Source organism: Anabrus simplex, chromosome X (genome assembly GCF_040414725.1).
Source record: "Anabrus simplex isolate iqAnaSimp1 chromosome X, ASM4041472v1, whole genome shotgun sequence".
NCBI lineage: Eukaryota > Metazoa > Arthropoda > Insecta > Orthoptera > Tettigoniidae > Anabrus > Anabrus simplex.
This window is the reverse complement of record NC_090279.1, coordinates 181912923-181931075: the sequence shown is the minus strand read 5'-3', so window position 1 is coordinate 181931075 and position 18153 is coordinate 181912923. Positions and strand designations below refer to the sequence as shown.

The window sequence follows — 18153 nt, the reverse complement described above, 5'->3', positions numbered from 1 at the left end:
TAAGACAGAGGAGAAGTACATGAAACACGACACGGATAGCAACCAAGATAGATTTGTAATTCACCTAGCAGACAATGGCGAGGACGACGAATAGAGGTAAGGTTAATAATGCATTTGTTTTAAAAGTATCTAAGTTTGCTGTCCGAACTACATACCCCGATATTTATTATTATTATTATTATTATTATTATTATTATTATTATTATTATTATTATTATTATTATCCCAGTTCGTGATTTTACTTTTCCTTTGCCGGGCAAGTTGGCCGTGCGGTTAGGGGCGCGCAGCTGTGAGCTTGCATCGGGGAGATAATGGGTTCAAGCCCCGCTGTCGACAGCTCTGAAGATGTTTCTCCGTGGTTTCCCATTTTCACACCAGGCAAATGCTGGGGAAGTACCTTAATTAAGGCCACGGGCACTTCCTTCCCACTCGTAGGGCTTTCCTAGCCCATCGTCGCCGTAACACCTATCTGTGTCGGTGTGACATAAAACAAAATTGTAAAAAAAATGTTGTACTTTTCCTTTCTTTACTGAAAGCGAGACACTGATATTAGCAGCATAAAATTAATACTTTAATAGGCCTACTTTGGTATCAATTTAAGTTTAGTCTTTGTCGAGTTTATTTGCCAATTCCTTCTTCCTGTTTTTCTTTCTTTCTTTCTTTCTTTCTTTCTTTCTTTCTTTCAACATCTGCGACTACCGCACGGGTTAAGCACGAAACAAATTATTCTGCGATATTGGTTTGTGCTGTGGTTCATGATCAAGTTTTTATATTTTTATTTTGACTTTAGAATAAACTAAATGTTAACATGTTTAAATAATCGACGCAAAATATGACAACCTTGCTTTTGACAGTGCTCACTTGCCTTTTAAACGATACGCGCCCCTTGTGTCCAGATGAAAGGAACCGACTGACAACCCTCATTATCACTAGGGCGGGCAGACTGACAACCCTCACTATTACCAGGGTGGGCCAAGTTTTGAGATCAGAAGATACCACATGGGTATGCGTTGAGCGTCAGGGCTATAGAGGGCGATTGTACAGAGAAAACAGTTCGTTTATCGTCTTTTGCTCTATAAATACTCATTGCTGCTACCTATCAGGGAGTAAATAATTCCCTGTTACCTACACATGTATCATAATCATTATGTTATGGATTTATCATTATCCGATATTTCATCCAACGAGTACTTCTTACTATACAACTAAATAGAACGATTATTGATACCAGGAACCCCTTTTAAATCGTTTACATTCAGTAATGTAATGATTATTGCGTAGCGAAGTTGGTAGACTGTGTCGTTACGTTGACATCTTTCAGCTTTTGCCTGTTTACCAAATATTGATTTAAAGTAAGGTTATGTGCTGAATTGAACGACTGAAATAGTTACGTTATTCTCTAGTTGCTATGAAAATATGATATTTATCTAAATGAAGGAAAGTGAAAAAATAGCTAGTGACATCTTACTTGAATTTCTTGAGGTTGCTATCCATAACGTGATTTATATCCGAGATTTGTATCCTGCAACCATCTTCGTGAGGCGAAAGGTTTATGGTATCCCCGTTCATTGTTCGATTCACCCTCAATTAAATTCTTATATAACAGAATGCATGAAAGGAGTCCAGCTGCTTCTAAAAAAGAACGAAGTAAAGAGAGTATCTGTTATAATTTCCAATAAGGACTCGAAACCGATCGAGAAGTTTGTGTTTGACATTCTTTCACTCTGCTCTGGACTTATTGTAAGTGACACGTATTTTATTAATACAGAGCAATCATTGCGTAGCCTGTTACTTAAACTAGTGCTGTGTAATAATAACCTGAAACCTCTGCCAGATGGCTGTTCGTTCGCCGTTCAAGTACATACTACAGAATCTGCATCACTCTCCCTGACAGATGACCCTGCACTCCAAGAAGACTTCCCTTGGATACAGACAAGCCCTCAATCTACAAATGTTTCAGATGGTTGGATTGTTCCAGTAAATGACGTTACAACTGACTACTTGCGACTGGAAGTGTTCGTGATTGAGTCTTCCAGCAAATAGGTTAGGGATGGCTATCATTCTTCTTATAGCATTGCACTGCTGTAGTTATTTGCACTAGGTGGTGTGAAATAATTGTTTTTTAAATTAATGATTTTGTCATTAACAATGGTGTTCAGCAGAACTATTGTCAGCATTATGTAGGCTGTAATCATTCATTTGTTAAAACAGATTAACAATGTAGTGCTATGGGAGAGGAAATATTTTGAAGGATAAAGTACTGACAATTTTATTGATGCTATATTTTGGAAGTTATTGTAGTCTTATGTTCCAGTAGGATATATAGGCTATTATATTGTGTACACTGTGACTTCATATTCGTTTGTATCCGGTATTTCTGCTTAGCATGGGAAGTTCATGCATTTTATGAATGAAAATCTTACTGATTTAGTGCAGTTACTACAAAAATTGCTATGATGTGTGTTCCAAAGGTAGCATTGTTTTCTGTATTTTGTCTTTAGAGAGGTAGTTTCTTCAGAATAATGGATTTAATTTGCACGATTTCTCTCACTACAGTATGATTTACATGGCTTATCTTTTCTAATTTATTATTAAGTTACTCTTGGTAGGTAAAATAGCAGATGTATCAAACACCACTGATCTGGACTTAGGGTTTAGATATGTTTGGAGATAATGGCATTATTTATGAAAGACAGCAGTTCGCCTCTATTTCAGAATGATTTATTTGATATTATCTTAAGATTTTTGAAATTTATAGAGCAGGCCCTAACTTTATAGTCATATTTTATAAAGTATGTTTGTCTTAGGCCTGATTTTTATCATTGAGGTGAGCTCCTAAAGTTTAGTGATAACTTTGCCTGCTTCTGTTTATCATATGTGTTGATAGAATTTTTTTTTTTTTTTTTTTTTTTTTTTTTCCTATCTTGAACATCCAAGTATATTTTTCTAAATTGGTTGTTAATCATTTTATCATAATTGAAAGAAGTGATAAGCTCTGACATTGGATTTGAGATCAAATAAGTTGTGCACTTGTCTTTTACATCTGATGGTGGCAGGTTATATGTATGAAATGTTTAATTTCATTGCTCTGAAGATGGAATAGAAAAAATTATTGTTTATAAATAGTTTCATAAGGAGGCTATGAAAATTTTTCCTTCTCTATGTTGGGGAATTCTTTGGATAGGCTCTTTAAAACTTTGTTATCTCTAGGAAATGTATTGTAACAGTAAATGTCTTCTAGAACTTCATTTTATCATTCTTAGGCTAAAAATTATTTAAGAACGATGAGCCGTATCAGGAGTTCATCGTCGGACAGTAGCGACTGTCACCCTGGGTCGCCTCTGAAACAGATCAAACTGTCACAGCAGATAACAAAGCATCCTGGCAGATTTGTTGGTTCAGGAACTTCCCTTGCCAGTATTGAGAGTTGTCTAATAAATGAAACCCAGACTCCTAAGCAGAGTAGAACAACACCAGCCAAAAGGCTTAGTAAATTTTCTCCAGTTCGTTTTATGAAAGTTCCACCACTTCAGCCTAAAAAGAATAGCAGCGGTGTTGAAGCACCAGCTAAGAGATGTACGGTTGTTAAAAATCTGTTTGATAGCGCACGTAAATTTGATGATGATGATGATGATGATAACCTGATTTTTGATCCACTTTTGGACGAGGACTGGTGCGAAGAATTCAGCTATCGAGTAAGAAATTTTACAAACCTACTTATGGATGTTTTGGGGGACAGTTCAACATTTCACTTAATTGATTCCAATGAACTTAACGTCGTTAGTAAATTTTTAAACATGCCATCGCATTGTAAAGAGTTGTACATCCAGATGTTTAACAGAAAACATAAATGGCATCAGGTCTCTGATATTAAATATGCTCCCAATATGGCTGACATGTTTAATGAGTTAGAATCGTATGGCTTTGTCACATCAGATATCATGTCGGAGGACTTAGATGATTTGTTAGATATGTTGAAGGTATCCGATCTGAAAGCATTGTGTAAGGAATTCAGTGTGAAAGCAGGAGGCACAACAAAGCCAGAAATGAAAAAGGCACTTATTAACTATGGGAGGAGCCAGAAAACTCTGCTTGGGACTGATTCTGCATCTATTATAAAGTCAAAAATACCAAAATTGGTGGGACATAGTATAAAATTATGTGATGATGCAAGAAAATTGTTTCATAGGATCAGTGTTCTGTTCTCTGTACCATTTTCTTCTGATGACAACGTGGAGAGTGTCGTTTACCAAAATACTTTGCATATAAATTATGTGGAGAATGGTAAAATGATCTATCCGAATTATAATATTGTCAAGACTATGCCGTTATTTGCCTCTAAAGAGGCCTTAATGAAATATGAAGAGGCTGTTGTAATGGAAAATGAGCTCTCTGGTGTAATTGCTAGGAAAGACATGGATGTCTTGAAGATATTCACTGACGAAACTTGGGTTCGTTTTAGAAGTATCGTACAAGATGAGTTGCAATGTAAAGAAGTTATGAAGTTGCCACCTTTTCTCCGATGTTTCACTGCAGGATCTGTATATGCCAGGATTCTGTTTGCTAGTGTACAGAAGTTAAAGAGAGATGATGGATTTCTAGAAGATTCTGTTCAAATTCTGAAAGAATTGTTGCAACAAAATATTTATTACCCACAACATAGAGGTTTGTGGTATGACCTCCTTGTCTCGATTCTTCGCATTAAAAGACCTCTCGCTGCTGCTAGAATGGTGATCCAAGCCCTGAAAGATCCAGAACTTGACGAAATACAACGGTGCACACTCTCCAACAGAGGTTCTCGACTCCTAGCACAGAAAAAGCCCCTTCCAAAGAAAATAAGATTGAATCTTTATGAAGTCATCGATGAACTACCGGAAGAACCAGCAGTAAATGAGATAGAGGCAAAATCACTGCAAAATAACAAACAGGGTTTTAAACTCGTATACGTTCAAGAAGACAGTACTGAAGGTATCACGTATTCCTCGGTTGAGGAGTTGGTTATCTCTCGCTATAAAAAGTTAGGTTACTTAAGAGGTATGCATGCAGAAAATAAGTTTATTATTAGCCTATTTGGACTTGTCTTTTGGGATGTAATTTATGACCATACTGTTCCTGATGTTTTCCAAAGTAGATATCAGTTTCAACCGTTAGACTTGAAAACTAAGTTCTTTTACTTTAATCGGAAAGATATTGTAGATGCTAGGCTTTCAGAAATGGAGTCGTGGACTGTTGATGATATCAGGACCTTGGTAACGCAGAGGTACAATGAACATAAGGATAAACTTTCGATTGTGTATTGGAATCTTTTTTCAAATGTGAGGGAAACCATCGAACTGATTGACTGTATTGGTATGCACGTTTTGAGTTTGTTGTGTGAAAGAATGGTTAAATCGTACGTCACGGCAAGCAGTGGTTTTCCCGATTTAGTGTTGTGGACACCTGGACAGAGGGAGAAGTGTAAATTTGTGGAGGTTAAGGGGCAAGGAGATAGTTTATCTCCAAATCAGAAAGTTTGGATAGATTATCTTATCAATATTGGTGCTGACACTGAAGTGTGTTTTGTTCGAAGAGTAGGTCATAAGAAGACGCAGAAGAAAGCTTCAGCTTCTACTCGAACTGTTAAGAGAAAGACAGTATAATGATACTGATGTGTTCCCTTTTGACAGTGCTTTTTATTTTTTTGTATACCAAAGAATATATTACACACAAACAAATGTGTTGTGTTTTTGTATGGTCAGCCCAGTACTTAAGTTGTCTTATATGTTGGCAAAAAATCTGTGATATGATACTTTATGCACATCTTTAAAATATTCAAAGAAAACATAACAATAGGCATTAAAAAAATGAAAAATGTAAAACTGTATATTACATATCTCAGTATAATTGCATTATCTTGAAGAGTAAATCATACAAATCTTACATTGTAGGAGAGTGGTGTAATCATTGCCAAGGCTAGGGACCTACCAACCCGTCCCTAGAAATATATATGGTAGTTGTCGTAACAACATTGATGTCGCACTATCTTCTGTCTCACTCTCGCCTTACTCCACTGTTCTCTGCCCCACACGGTTATGGATGGTATAAATAGCGTATTCACTGAAAGTGTGCATAAATAATGTCCTTTCGCCATAAGACCTATCTGTGTCAGTGCGACGTAAAACAAATAGCAAAAAATATATATATTCTTCAGTGAATACTGGTTTTACGTGGCTGTAAATATAACAAATGCATAGTGCACTAACTGCAGCGTGGATAAACATTAACTACTCTTAGTCATAGCGTTTACAGGGGGCATAGGCTGCCCTAATAATTCCCACGTAAAAGAACTCCTGCGGGACTAAATTCTGGCACATCGGCATCTCCAGAAACCGTAAACAAAGTAGATGGTGGGACGTAAAGCCAATAACATTATTAATAATTCCCAGTGGCAACTGTCGGAAAACAGTTAGTGACAGGATTAGGTCATGCAGCAACTTTAATTATTTTTGCTGTCGGTGTCAGAATCGCTGATAGGGAGGCTTAAGTTACTATTGGTAACAAAATGACTGATATTGACTGTTAGATTACTTACTTGTTGTGGCAGAATTACTAACAGTGACTGTTAGATTACTTCTGTGACAAAATTACTGTTAGTGATTGTTTAGATTCCAGTTTACTGGAAAGCACTGTTAGTGATAGACTTAAGTTACAGAGTTTGATTAGGAGTAATCTATGGCTCGTCCAGGGAGTATCAGTATTTTGTTGGCAGCCCTGACTGTGTTCCGTGCCATAGGATGCTTGAGGAGAAGAGTGGAGACAGCATGCAGCGTCAGTGTGTTACTGCGCCAGTTATCATTTACCGGTATTTTCTTTTAGTAGAAAATATAAATCATATGACATTTTCTTTACCACCTACATCAACAGCCACTGCCATTTGCTGAAATGTATAAAATGTGGCACCACTCCCAGAACTAGAGACAGATAGGTGTAATTTCCAGCAGTGTGACAAATTAATTGGCCAAGGCTCTTATTAAAATGAAGTGCGATGCAAGCGCCGTCCTCGTTACCAGGATCGCTCTTACCAGGATGTAGCCAGTGGAGTGTCACTACGAGCCAGGTCTGTCCAGATCAATTGAGTAGATTTCTTCTCAGCAATTGGTATCGTAAAAAACTAATTTAGCCGCCAGCTACAAAAGAGCATCGAGGTGCGGAAGGGTGCAGCACTCTTGTATAGACTTGCCCTGATCTGCTCCCTTTAGGCAGTGCCTTTTATTTTGTATTTACCAAAAAAAAAGATATTGCACATAAATAAATGTGTGTATATATATATATATATATATATATTTGTGTGGTCAGATCCATTCTGAAGATGTATGATATGTTGGAAGAGATATCTGTGATATGGTACTTAAATGCACAACTTTATAAAATATTCAGTGAAAATATAAAATACCTAAAAGTGAAAACTCTTATTTTATAAAGTCATTCTTTTTGTACCATATCCTTATTGGATACCAGCTGTCATCAGGGCGATCTGATTCCTGTTCTCAGCAACTGGAAAAGAGTTGGGGTACTGAGTCCATACCATGCTTCTTCTCCCTCTGCTTCCCCTTCCTATAATTTTACCTCATAAGAATAGCCTAACTAAAGGTGTCTGTATGTATGTTTTCCAGCAATCTGGCTAAAATACTGTAGTTTCTTCTTTTTGAGTTGTGCATGACCTTTAGCTCTTTGTTGAAGTGTTAGAGTACTTTAGAGTACTTAGGTGTTGCATATTCTACCAACCCTTGATATTCTGAGCAGGTGTCAGTAGCACCACATCGCGAAGGATCTTTTTTTTTGTGTGTGGGGTTTTTGTTAGGGTCTGGGTCCAGGTCTCGGCACCATAACGTAAGACAGAGAACACATTACACCAAAGTAAATGGAGACTGAGGTTAATATTAAAGTCTTTACCATTCTTCTCCTCCTTTCCCCTCCAAGCTCATGGCTTTGCACTCGTTTGTGCCATCAGACAGTAATTGCACTCTCTACAACTACTGGAATTTGTCAAGTGCAATACCATTAAGATTCTATGGCATGTTGTTAATCAAGCAATCTCTCTGACTAAAATGTACAGAATGCTTATTCTTGTATAAGGAATGACTTAAGTTCAGGTTCCTACTGTGGGAACTAGTTCTATGAGGTGATAATCAAGTATGCACAACCAAGTAAGTTGGCCGTGTGGTTAGGGGTGCACAGCTGTGAGCTTGCATTCGGGAAATAGTGGGTTCGAATCCCACTGTCGGCAGCCCTGAAGATGGTTTTCCATGGTTTCCCATATCCACTCCAGGCAAATGCTCGGACTGTACCTTAATTAAGGCCACGACCACTTCCCTCCAACTCCTGGATCTATCCTGTCCCATTGTCGCCCTAAGCCTTATCTGTACCGGGCGAGTTGGCCGCGCGGTTAGGAGCGTGCGGCTGTGAGCTTGCATCCGAAAGATAGTGGGTTCGAATCCCACTGTCAGCAGCCCTGAAGATGGTTTTCCTTGGTTTCTCATTTTCACACCAGGCAAATTAAGGCCACGGCCGCTTCACTCCAACTCTTGGGCCTTTCCTGTCCCATCATCGCCATAAGACCTATCTGTGTCGGTGCAACGTAAAGCCACTAGAAGAAAAACCTATCTTTCCGTGGTTTCCCATTTTCACACCAGGCAAATGCTGGGGCTGTACCTTAATTAAGGCCACGGCCGCTTCCTTCCAACTCCTAGGCCTTTCCTATCCCATCGTCGCCATAAGATCTGTCTGTGTCAGTGCGACGTAAAGCCCCTAGCAAAAAAAAAAAACCTATCTGTGTCGGTGTGATGTAAAGCCAGTTGTTTAGAAAAGGAAAAAAAAAAGTGGTATGCACAAATGAGACCGACTGAATTAAAGACTGAAACTTTACAAGGTTTCTCAATTTAAAAAATTAACAAATGGGCCCTCCTAAAGAGAGCAGGGCCTGTCAACTGAATTTTCACTGTATAAAACGGCCATGCCACAGCTGCGTTCACAATATCAACAGGTGCATAAAACTAGAAAAAGTTGAGTTTTAAATTTTTTTCTTTCTTTTCAGTCCAGATGCTGGTTGGGTCATAAAAGAGCAGCCACTTTTTAAAATTTTTATTTTATTTTATTACAATTTGCGTTAAGTCGCCCCAACGCAGATAGGTCTTACAGCGATGATTGAATAGGAGTGGGAAGGAAGTGGCCATGGCCTTAATTAAGGTACAGTCCCAACATTTGCCAGGTGTGTCAATGAGAAACCATGGAAAACCATCTTCATGGCTGCCAACAGTAGGGTTCAAACCCAAATGCGAGATACGTGACCCATACCAAAGGGCACCTGTTATAAGTTATGTAGTTACAAGCAGACTCCTAAACACCCTCTTTAGCATGTTACTGTACTAGACGTTAACTAGTTTGTCATGGTTTTCCTCGCTGAACCAGAAAATATCCTCCCCAGTAATAACAACCACGGAACGAGTTGGCCGTGCAGTTAGGATCAAGCAGCTGTGAGCTTGCTTTCGGGAGATAGTGGGTTCAAACCCCGCTGTTGGCAGCTCTGAAGATGGTTTCCTGTGGTTTCCTCTTTTCACACCAGACAAATGCAGGGGCTGTACCTTAATTAACCCTGACAGTAACACGTCTATAAGTATCGTTTTAGTTACACCACACGTCTTGAAGACGTGCCACTCAAAGCGTATTATTTAAAGTTACGTTAAAGTTACCATACGGAATGAACAAGGTATGGAGGTGGTGGAGGGGATAACTTTCCCCTCCTTATGAGGACTAGATGGCATTCATTCGCACGACACGTCAGAAAGTCGTATGGTATAATTGTCAGGGTTAAGGCCATGAATGCTTCCTTCTCACTCCTAGCCCTTGCCTATCCCATCGTCACCATAAGACCTATCTGTGTCAGTGCGACATAAAGCACATTGTAAAAAAATGTAGTTTTCTGTGAAAGATTTACATCTCTAAGTATTTTTGCAGTTTAGGTTCGATTCCTTGACTGAATGGTCAGTGGAATAAAATTTTTGTTCATAGGGCATTGGGTTCGATTCCCAGTCTGGCTGAGGATATTAACTCTGTGTTACTGCCATTGCTTTATGAATGCAGTACGTTTGCATGTGTCTCTTGGCACAGGCTAGAACAAAAATGTGGTTTGCACTGAAGTCCCAGTCTCATCCTTGGCTGTGACAAAATGGAAGCTGCTGGGGTATGGGTGGTGTTGGTCTGGATCCGTAGTAGAGTATCGGCCTCCAGATCCCAAGATAGCAGGTTCAAATCTGGCGGACGCAGCCTAATTTTTGAAGGATGGAGAAAAGTCCATTCGACACACCATGTCGTACGATGTTGGTATCTAAAAGATCTCTGGTGACACATTTGGTGTTCACCCAACAAAATACATTGAAAACTCAGCCATAGACACCCAAGAGAGATTCGGTTTACTCTGCCATCTAGTAGGCCTAGAGTAAAACAGAACATCAAAATTGACGAGAAAGCAAACAGTTGGCGTCAAGTTAAAATGCTTGCACGTGGTAGCTGATGCCATACAATTATTATTATTATTATTATTACTATTATTATTATTATTATGATTATTATTATTAGTAGTAGTAGTGAATGGTTTAAGAAATGCCCTCCAAATATTAAAATAGGCAGAAAAATCCAAACAAATTGCCTTGGTTTTGCAGATGACATGGCGTTGCCAGCCAAAGATTTAGATAAAGAAAAACTCAAATATCAGAGCTTCACACCATTACAAATACAATTGGCCTTAAAATATTATTTGTATTCGGAAGATAGTAGGTTCGAACCCCACTGTCGGCAGCCCTGAAAATGGTTTTCCGTGGTTTCCCATTTTCACACCAGGCAAATGCTGGGGCTGTACCTTAATTAAGGCCACGGCCGCTTCCTTCCCACTCCTAGCCATTTCCTGTCCCATCGTTGCCATAAGACCTATCTGTGTCGGTGCGACGTAAAGCCCCTAGCAAAAAAAAAAAAAGAAAATTCCAATTAGAATGTTCTCTCCTCAAGAAAGGGTAAGAATATTAACACATGTGAAGTACTGGGGGACCACAAGGCTTGGACAGTTCCTACCAAGAAATCGACAAACCAAAGGGTTGATTAAAGTAATGGATTGTGGTGTCAAAAGAAGAAGTAGTAATGACATTCAGACCGCGGCCAGTGCGTCTGATGATTATGAAAGGTGTTTCTCATAGGGTCAGTTATCCTGCAATAGTAGGCTACTTTTTGGCCTAGAGCAGAAATCAATGGCAAGCTACCCCACTCCTCATTTTGCTAGTACTCCTCATTTTGGTGCTCTCATTGGTTTCTGCTGTTTCCATATAACCGCATGTACTGAGCGAGTGGCTGTTCAGTCTGGGTCGGGAGATAGTGGGTTCGAACCGTACTGTCGCAGCCCTAAAGGTGATTTTCTGTTGTTTCCTATTTTCACACTAAGCAAGTGCTTGGGCTGTACCTTAATTAAGGCCACGGCTGCTTCCTTTCCACTCCTAGCCTTTTCCTGTGTCCTCGTCGCCATAAGACCTATCTGTGTCGGTGTGACGTAAAGCAACTTGCTTCCATTCCACTCCTAGCCCTTTCCTGTCCCATTGTCACCATAAGATGTGTCACACAGGGTTAATTCCTCTGGCTCAGGGACTTGGCCTTTGTGTACATTTTAATACACTTCTCTTCATCTGCAGGCACACTCTCCACACTTCCAACCACTACAGAAACATGCAGTAGAGAATACGTCCCTCCGTACAGGGTAGCTATCAGGAAGGGTATCCGGATGTATAACTGAGCCAAATCCCTATCATGTGCTGACTAATAAAATGGGATAAAGATCAGGAAGAGGAAGTATTCTAGTGCCTGGACGGTGCGAGTGAATGAATCATTTTGATTTTTCTTGATAAGTTTTACAAACAATTAAATCCTTTGTGTATGCTTTGTAGTATACAGGGTCATTTCAAAAATTACTTAATTTGAATTTCATTTAAACAAAAAACATGTCACTTTATATATTGTAGGGGAAGTTTAAAACCAGGGTGAGTTAAATTTTAGGGTTCATCTCCTCATCCCCAGCAACCCCCTCTTTGAAATTTGAAATAATATTTTTTATACTTACTACTTATTCATTTCTTAGATGTGAAGCTTTCGGGGTCTGTTATTTAGTTTTTCTTCCAGGTTGAACTGTGCCGTTGTTTTCTGTATATTCCTTATACTTTGCCAATGTTTTGAATACATTGCAAAGATTTAGCTGCTTGGGAGACTGATTTCCTTGGATCGAATAGGGGTATTTTATTCGCTTTGACAAAGAATACTGCAATGTATTAAAAACATTGGCAAACTGATTGGAATGTGCAGAAAACTACAACACGGTTCAACTCGGAAGAAGAACTAAAGAGCATCAATTTGTTCTCATATCTTTCAATTTTTGTCACCCTGGATAAGTGATGGTGGTGACTATTCAGCGTAATTTAACAGAACAGCAGTACTGATAGTGATCATTGTTTTAAGAGGAAGTACAAATTGGCAACCATCCTCTATTAACACTAGTCGGGGGGGGGAATAGAAGGTTTCTGGCTCTTTGGTAAATTAAGATATTGACTAAAAAAAGACGAGGGCCACAAAGGGTGTGAAAAAATGAAAGGCTCCCTAGGCCTCGACAAAAAGAATGAGAGTTGGCCAAGAGAAGTCGTGTAGCATAAATGAAAGTGAGGAGCCTGGCACAAGTAGAAGCAACGCCAGGACTCAACTAAGGGTCACGTGGACTCCAACCCTCACTCCTAACTTAAGAGCCCATTTTAGTCACTTCTTACATCAGGCAGGCTATACCTTAGATGTTATTCTACCATCCATAGGTGATTTAATAGAACATTTATGCTTGGGTGATTAATTATTTTAAAACGGTGTATAATCGTGAAGAAATAAATTTAAAACTAGGGCTAATTCAAATGGCACCCCTGTATTATGAAACTTATTTTTGCAAGAGTAATAATTTGTTAGTACTTGTCATCCATTTTGTTTTCTGTCGTCTTCCCAACCTGTAACAATTTGAATAAATTGTAAGTCAGCTAGTTGAAAACATGAATTATTTTGGGAAATTTCCTGTTTGTAATTAATTAAATTCACCAACTTAAGTGTTCAAAAAATGCTCCATTGTTTCCTAGACAGTAAAGCAGCCTATTTTGGAACTCGTCGCGAACCTTCTGGAGTGTGTCTTGACTAATCCACCAATGTTCTGGAGTTATTCTAGTTTTTATTTCTTGGGTTCTCAGGTGGAGTATAAATAACTGATTTCAAATCACCCCATAGGAAGAAGTCAATAGGTGTCAGGTCTGGTGATCTTGTTGGCCATTCTAGAGTCTCTCTCCTACCAATTTATTTTCCAGGAAATCTTGTATCCAGCCACTGTCGCACAGTATACCGATCAACAAAAGCAATGATCTAGGTTGCCAAAATGATGAAAAAAAGAAAAGGTATGAGAACAAATGAATGAGATATACAGTGCTAGCAAATGAATGCTCTTTCAGAAATAAATATAAAAATATAGGGACGCCATTTGAAAATTTCAAAGACGGGGTGAGAGGGTGAAACCTAAAATATAATTAACCGTGGTTTCAAGCTCCCCCATCAATATCTAAATTGGCATATTTTTCGTATAAATTAAAATTAAATAGTTATTTAGACTGGAAAGTTTTGAAATTAAAACTCTTCATAGTTGCTTGCATGTGGTTTTTTTGCCTGTATGGTTTTTTTTAATGTTTCAAAAGGACAAGTTGTGGTTGTTGATGTAGTATTAGAAAATGTTTGTGAAGATTTTGAGTCTGATAACAGTTGATTGATATTACTCAGCTGCCTTCCACAGCGTGGATCAAATAACTTGAATATATGATAGACTAGTGAACAAGTGCCAATAGTTATCAGGTTATGTATCATCTAGAGAAACAGCAAGAAAAAAAAAAAAAAAAAAAGAAATATTTGTCCTACTTCCCAGCTGCTCCCGGCCAATGTTCAGACAGAGTTTTTTTTTTTTCTACTCAGAGAGGTACCGATAACTTGCCTAGATCACAAGTCATGCATATAATTATCTGCTCAGACAGACAATACATTCAAATATCAGGACTGGAAACATTTGTTGTTGTTGTTAGTCGTTTAGTCGCTTTCGACTCTTTGTGACCCCATAGACCAAAGTGCGCCATTTCTTCCTGTCATGAACTATTTTCCGAAGTCTTTCTAAATTGAGAGCCGTGGCTTCCTTGATGCCATTAAACCACCTCACCCGTTGTCGCCCTCTTCTCCTGTTACCATGATGAAAATGTACAGGGCATAGAAGATCAGAATTTACCATCCCTCATCTTGGTGCTACAAAGGTTTCTTCTGTAAGATTAACATTGAAAGATTGCAGGAAATAATTGTAAACTACAACTTTTGTCATATTTTTTAACTGCCCCTCGTGACAAAACTTTTAATTTGATTATATAGACAGGATGGCTTGTAACTAGAAATGGAATCTCTTCTTGCTCAAGAGTCTTTGAAGCCAGCTGCCGAAAGTCTTGAGAATCTTGTAACACCTCCTAAATCAAAGTGAAGATTGGTGCGCTCCATGCACATTTGCAATTCACAATGTGAGGTAAAAATTTCTCTCCTGAAGCACAGGACTTGAGGTGTTTCAACCTATCACATCATAAACCTGGTTTCCTTCATGGAACTTATTTTTATAATATAAAAGCCATAAACAGGTATTTGTACAAATGATAATACCTGAATATTTTAAAAAAAATTGTACTTGAATGAAAATAGTGTGTTCCTTTGAATTTTTGCTGTCTTTTGATTTAATAGTAAAATGTAACTAGGCTTACTGTCTGGCTAAATGGTTAGCATCTTGGCCTTTGGTTACAGCAGTCCCAGGTTTGATTCCCGGCAGGGTCGGGAATTTTAACCATCATTAGTTAACTTCCTTGGCACGAAGGCTGGGTGTGTGTGTGTTGTCTTCATCATTTCATCCTTATCACGATGCACAGGTCGCCTACGGGAGTCAAATAAAAAGACCTGCACCTGGCGAGCCGAACCCATCCTGGGATATCCCGGCACTAAAAGCCATATGACATTTCATTTTCACTAGGCTTACTTATTTGCAAAAAAGGAATGATGAATAAATGAATGCATTTTTAAGCTACAGATACAGCTTGCAAAATAGAAAAGCTACCGGTATTAGCCAGTGCTTAATTACCTTGAAATATCTCATGGCACTTCAAATGATGAATCATTCCCAATGTATTTTTGCTTCTGAAACTAACACACCAGGAGCAAATAGTAGTTGGCACTTTATTTTTATGGGATTTCAGAGAAATACTCCCAGCCTGTGACTCTCTTGGAAGCCATAAATGTACACTAAAAATATTACATTCAGTAAATTACAAACAGAAGGGTAAAGATTTTTACCATCCACCATTAATTAACGGCTCAGACTCAAAGGAACCTGCTACCTGCTTTGCTGACTGACTGGGGTAAATCATACTTTCCACTTCTCATCCCGCTGGCATATACATCTGTGCTATTCACTGTGAATGGAAGACAAAACCACCTCCTGACTTGTACAGTTCACCGAGATGTAGCAGAGTGTTATAGCTCTCTGTGTACTGCATAACATAGGAGGGTTGTTTGGGCATCAAGAAGTTGTCGGACTTCTTGGAACTTGCACTCTCGTTTCCAATCTTTACTTGTAACCTAACTGCCATATGCATTAAGGAATTTAGTTGTGAAGATTTCATGAAGAGTTTCCTTGAAACCTGTCGTGAACTTTCAAGATTATCTCACTGTAGCATATTTTTTCTTTCAGTTTTTTTTTTTTCTTCTTTTTCCGATGGACTGAACTGTACTGCACTTTTATTCTGTTCAAAAGTAACTGACCATATGTAATGTCATAAGACTGTAATCAGACTCTTGTGGACACTTAAAAATGCTGTGCATAAAGTACAAGTTTATTTTTGTTATGTTTTTTGTGAAAATAAAAGTAAATAAACTTTATTTGTGTATGTTGAACCTTTTGTTTCTGTATCACTAGAGTAGTGAAGAGTAGAATGTTGTCCTATTTGTTTTATTTATTTGTTTCCTACACCTATCCTTTCCTTTCTACATATTAACATTTTAAAACTTAATATTTAGGGTAAGTATGAAACATACACCTGATGAGGCCGTATCGTTGCTGTAGTTCAGTTCTAAGACATCTTATAAAATAAGATTCTGAGATATAAACAAGGACAATATAGCATAGTCCTTGTTGTATCTGGTTCTTTACTAAGATATCTTGAACTGCAGTTTGTTCACACTCCAAGAGCAATGTCTTCATGTTTCCTGAAGTACATCAATGAAACTAAATATTTAAATGTTCTTTTTTTAGAACAACCATTTTCAAGATGTCTTACTATTAATCTATGGGAGTGATGTATAGAAACTTGAATAGGAACACAGTGGCAGCTCATGGTCTATGCTGGTGGATGTGCAACATTTCTTTCTTTCTTTCTTTCATACCCACGTTCTCTCTTTCACCTACAAAAATATGCATATAAACAGAATAGCAAACTTATCCTTCAATCAGCCGTTGACACTGCCCATCTCTCCTCCCCCTGTGGGTGAGGGCAGTAGAATATCACCACGGTATCCCCTGTCTGTCGTAAGAGGCGACTGAAAGGTGCCCCAGGGGCGCTTAACTTGGGAGTGTGGGTTGGCCACCACAGGACCCTCAGCTGAGTCCTGGTGTTGCTTCCACTTACTTGTGCAAGGCTCCTCAGTTTCATCTATCCTATCCGACCTCCCTTGGTCAACTCTTGTTCTTTTCTACCCCAAAGGTATTAGGTTTGCGAATCATAGCGAGTCTTTTTCTTTCATGCCCGTCGTGGCCCTTGTCTTCCTTAGGCTGATACCTTCATTTTTCAAAGTGTTTGATCCCTTCCATATTTTCTCTCTGATTAGTGTTATATAGAGAATGGTTGCTCAATTGTACTTCCCCTTAAAACAATAATCACTACCACCACTGCCAATCTCCATCTAGCGATTTAGACCACCTGGCAATGAATTAAGTTCAGCCTATGGTCCTTTTTGCTGGCAAATGTATCTGTTACTGGAAATGAAGGAGGCAAGCACGTGGGCAAGTAGCAAGACGGCAAAGGATCCATACCGTAATACCCTTTCACTAATTGGCCTGGTCTAGCATGTGCGAGAGTTGCAACTTAATGGAAAAGGGTGCAATTAGGGTCTAAAGAAAGTGCTGCACTCTGATGTTAGCCAGTGGAAGTAAAAGTGCTTCGTACTGTGTGGAAGTTTCCTACCCACTGCAGCTGGGAAAAGCGCATGTGGAGTGCAATTCTTCTCCAAATGTCGATTACGAGACTGCCTTACCCTCTGCTCTGTACTAAGAGTTTTGGTTCTATAAACTTGTAGGACTGCCTGCAGGATCCTGATGATACAACTCTGCCAGGAAACAACAGGTTTGTGAGAGATGACAATAACTGTGGTAAGAGAGCACGGAAATTGGGAACGTAGTTTACATGATCGAAAACTTGTATTTGCTTGAATGTTCTTTACTTTAAAGGCCATGCATGTTAACCAGTTTGGATGTGAACTTGTGAGTATTAGTGTTGGCTACTGAATGAATGATTCGAAGCAGTGTATCGATTCATTCAAGTGTCCGAGTGAATCGATTGACAGGAACGGCAAGCTCACGGCACACGATTCAGCTTACTCCCAGCGGACAGTGCTGAGTGGCGCACTCACTGGACGTTGACGGGGAGCCGAGCTTCCGCTGCAGCGAGACCGTGAATCATGGCACATCGAAAGAATCGTGAACGAGCGCGGCTCAGTGAGACACATGATACACACGGCTCCTTATCGGCTCACTGGACACGTGGAGAGCCGAGCTTCCGCTGCAGCGAGACATACAGTGAGCCATGGCACACGGAAAGAATCGTGAACGAGCCGGCTCAGTGAGACACAAGATACGCACGGCTCCTTATCGGCTCACTGCAGCGAGACATACAGTGAGCCATGCTACACTGAAAGAATCGTATGCTATAATGGACTCTCGAGCTCAGCTCATTTGAAAATAATACCCATTTGCATTCACTGTCCTCTTCTTACAGG

At 39.1% G+C, this 18153-nt stretch overlaps 2 protein-coding genes across 2 annotated transcripts in view; both read left to right on the top strand.

Annotated features, from left to right (window-relative positions):
* The first annotated feature begins 1950 nt into the window (after nucleotides 1-1950).
* The window catches only part of LOC136886245 (alpha-tocopherol transfer protein-like), a 58316-nt gene continuing 42113 nt past the window's right edge, over nucleotides 1951-18153 (top strand). Inside the window, exon 1 of the mRNA XM_067158978.2 lies at nucleotides 1951-2043. The gene's annotated coding sequence lies outside the window, so the exon portion shown is untranslated. The remainder of the gene's footprint in view (nucleotides 2044-18153) is intronic.
* LOC136886246 (fanconi-associated nuclease 1) lies at nucleotides 2905-5929 on the top strand. The gene has a single exon (XM_067158979.2). It carries the CDS (start codon nucleotides 3285-3287, stop codon nucleotides 5637-5639), a length of 2355 nt encoding a protein of 784 aa, XP_067015080.2. The 5' UTR covers nucleotides 2905-3284; the 3' UTR covers nucleotides 5640-5929.

Excerpts from the sequence above, each read along its gene's own strand:
- LOC136886246 (XM_067158979.2), top strand. The coding sequence starts at position 3,285 with ATGAGCCGTATCAGGAGTTCATCGTCGGACAGTAGCGACTGTCACCCT.